Below are 3,388 nucleotides of genomic sequence, written 5' to 3'. Positions count from 1 at the left end.
CCACCATGCCTGTCTTCACCATTGAACACAACTCACTGGCAATAGTCCCTTCAAATACCTGGGCAGCATCCTCTCGGAGGACTGAAGCATCGACCTCGAAATTCAAAACAAGATCAAGCAAGCATCAGCTGCCTTCAGGAAACTCAGACGCAGGGTCTTCCAAAACAGCCTCTCCACCGCGACACTAAAGTCGTCGTCTATCAAGCCGTCTGCATCACCACACTTCTTTACAGCTGTTCTATCAAGCTGTCTGCATCACCACACTTCTTTACGGCTGTTCTATCAAGCCGTCTGCATCACCACACTTCTTTACAGCTGTTCTATCAAGCCGTCTGCATCACCACACTTCTTTACGGCTGTTCTATCAAGCCGTCTGCATCACCACACTTCTTTACAGCTGTTCTATCAAGCCGTCTGCATCACCACACTTCTTTACAGCTGTTCTATCAAGCCGTCTGCATCACCACACTTCTTTACAGCTGTTCTATCAAGCCGTCTGCATCACCACACTTCTTTATAGCTGTTCTATCAAGCCATCTGCATCACCACACTTCTTTACGGCTGTTCTATCAAGCTGTCTGCATCACCACACTTCTTTACAGCTGTTCTATCAAGCCGTCTGCATCACCACACTTCTTTACAGCTGTTCTATCAAGCCGTCTGCATCACCACACTTCTTTACAGCTGTTCTATCAAGCTGTCTGCATCACCACACTTCTTTACAGCTGTTCTATCAAGCCGTCTGCATCACCACACTTCTTTACAGCTGTTCTATCAAGCCGTCTGCATCACCACACTTCTTTACGGCTGTTCTATCAAGCCGTCTGCATCACCACACTTCTTTACAGCTGTTCTATCAAGCCGTCTGCATCGCCACACTTCTTTACAGCTGTTCTATCAAGCCGTCTGCATCACCACACTTCTTTACAGCTGTTCTATCAAGCCGTCTGCATCACCACACTTCTTTACAGCTGTTCTATCAAGCTGTCTGCATCACCACACTTCTTTACAGCTGTTCTATCAAGCTGTCTGCATCACCACACTTCTTTACAGCGGTGAAGCCTGAGTCACTTACAGTCACCACAACAAGCAGCTCGAGCGATTCCACATAAGATGCCTGCAGTGCATCCTGGGAATCACCTGGTGCGACCGCGTGCCCCATACAGAAATACTTGCTAAGACCAACTGCAAGAGTATGGAGGCCATGGTCACCTGACACCAACTGCGCTGGCTTGGGCACGTCATTAGAATGTCTCAGGAGCGCTTGCTGCGGAAGATCCTGTATGGCCAGCTACATGTTGGCCGGCGGTCTGCAGGGGGACAGATGAAGCGCTACAAGGACCAGCTGAAAACGTCACTGAAGAAGTGCAACATCAAACCCACTGACCTAGAGGACGCTGCTGCCAACCGTTCCACCTGGCGGCAGCTCTGCCAGAGCGGTGTACAGAGGAGGAGGAGAGGAGCACAAAGAAACAGCAAAAACAGCTCAGGAGACATACAGCCATGCCTGCCCCCACCAACACAGACTGAAACATACAGCCATGCTGCCCCCTCCAACACAGACTGAGACATACAACCATGCTGCCCCCACCAACACAGACTGAGACATACAACCATGCCTGCCCCCTCCAACACAGACTGAGACATACAACCATGCTGCCCCCTCCAACACAGACTGAGACATACAACATTTACATTTACGTCATTTAGCAGACGCTCTTATCCAGAGCGACTTACAAATTGGTGCATTCACCTTATAGCCAGTGGGATAACCACTTTACAAGATTTTATTTTTGTTATTTTTTTGGGGGGGTGGGGTGGGGTAAGGGGGGGTAGAAGGATGACTTTATCCTATCCCAGGTATTCCTTAAAGAGGTGGGGTTTCAAGTGTCTCCGGAAGGTGGTGAGTGACTCCGCTGTCCTGGCGTTGTGAGGGAGCTTGTTCCACCATTGGGGTGCCAGAGCAGCGAACAGTTTTGACTGGGCTGAGCGGGAACTGTGCTTCCGCAGAGGTAGGGGGGCCAGCAGGCCAGAGGTGGATGCAATGCCCTCGTTTGGGTGTAGGGACTGATCAGAGCCTGAAGGTACGGAGGTGCCGTTCCCCTCACAGCTCCGTAGGCAAGCACCATGGTCTTGTAGCAGATGCGAGCTTCAACTGGAAGCCAGTGGAGTGTGCGGAGGAGCGGGGTGACGTGAGAGAACTTGGGAAGGTTGAACACCAGACGGGCTGCGGCATTCTGGATGAGTTGTAGGGGTTTAATGGCACAGGCAGGGAGCCCAGCCAACAGCGAGTTGCAGTAATCCAGACGGGAGATGACAAGTGCCTGGATTAGGACCTGTGCCGCTTCCTGTGTAAGGCAGGGTCGTACTCTCCGAATGTTGTAGAGCATGAACCTACAGGATCGGGTACAACCATGCCTGCCCCCTCCAACACAGACTGAGACATACAACCATGCCTGCCCCCTCCAACACAGACTGAGACATACAACCATGCCTGCCCCCTCCAACACAGACTGAGACATACAACCATGCCTGCCCCCTCCAACACAGACTGAGACATACAACTATGCTGCCCCCACCAACACAGACTGAGACATACAACCATGCCTGCCCCCTCCAACACAGACTGAGACATACAACCATGCCTGCCCCCTCCAACACAGACTGAGACATACAACCATGCCTGCCCCCTCCAACACAGACTGAGACATACAACCATGCTGCCCCCTCCAACACAGACTGCACATGCCCCACCTGCAATAAAGTTTGTGGATCTCGGATTGGACTCTACAGTCACCAAAGAATTCACTGTTAACTCAAAAGTGGAAGTCATCATGGTATACGATGGACTAACATAACATAATGTAATGTGTGTGTGAGAGAGAGAGAGAGAGAGAGAGAGAGAGAGAGAGAGAGAGAGAGAGAGAGAGAGAGAGAGAGAGAGAGAGAGAGAGAGAGAGAGAGAGAGAGAGAGAGAGAGAGAGAGAGCGAGAGAGAGAGAGTCTGTACCTGTGGATGGATGTGTGTTTCATTTCCATTTCCAAACAGCGTTGTGCTGTATCCAGAGATGGCAGGACAGTCCGTGGTGTTGAAACAGGAACAGGGAAACACCTCTGTCAGACTGGTGTTCATAATGAACAAGTTCCCCTGCCAGTCATTAGGAACCTGCATACCACAGCAGTGCCCCTACACACACACACATTCACACACACGCATGCACGCAATTGGTCAGTTTCGCCTCGCCTCATCTTGACTTTTAATGTGGACCATATTTCACAATTGCTGTCATACATACATAGCGCTGTACATCATCCAGAAGCTTCCAATGTCGTTGATTGTCAGGGTTTGTTCCATATTCAGTCATGGTCTTATTCACTTCCATTTTCAT

At 50.4% G+C, this 3,388-nt stretch overlaps 1 protein-coding gene across 1 annotated transcript in view; it reads right to left on the bottom strand.

The window, feature by feature from the left end:
• Positions 1–1,254: 1,254 nt before the first annotated feature.
• LOC311119821 (leukocyte antigen CD37-like) overlaps positions 1,255–3,388 on the bottom strand; it is a gene marked incomplete at its 3' end in the record, with an annotated part of 4,472 nt that continues 2,338 nt past the window's right edge. The window contains exons 5-7 of the mRNA XM_084194480.1: positions 3,296–3,388; positions 3,010–3,186; positions 1,255–1,332 (exon numbers count right to left, since the gene is read on the bottom strand). The exon at positions 3,296–3,388 is cut by the window's right edge and continues 12 nt beyond it. Of these exons, the coding sequence (XP_084050606.1) occupies positions 1,255–1,332; positions 3,010–3,186; positions 3,296–3,388 (348 nt within the window). The remainder of the gene's footprint in view (positions 1,333–3,009; positions 3,187–3,295) is intronic.

This window comes from Coregonus lavaretus, assembly GCF_964263955.1.
Source record: "Coregonus lavaretus genome assembly, contig: HAP1_SCAFFOLD_9440, whole genome shotgun sequence".
NCBI lineage: Eukaryota > Metazoa > Chordata > Actinopteri > Salmoniformes > Salmonidae > Coregonus > Coregonus lavaretus.
The sequence above is the reverse complement of the archived record's forward strand: the minus strand, read 5'-3'. Positions and strand labels throughout refer to the sequence as shown.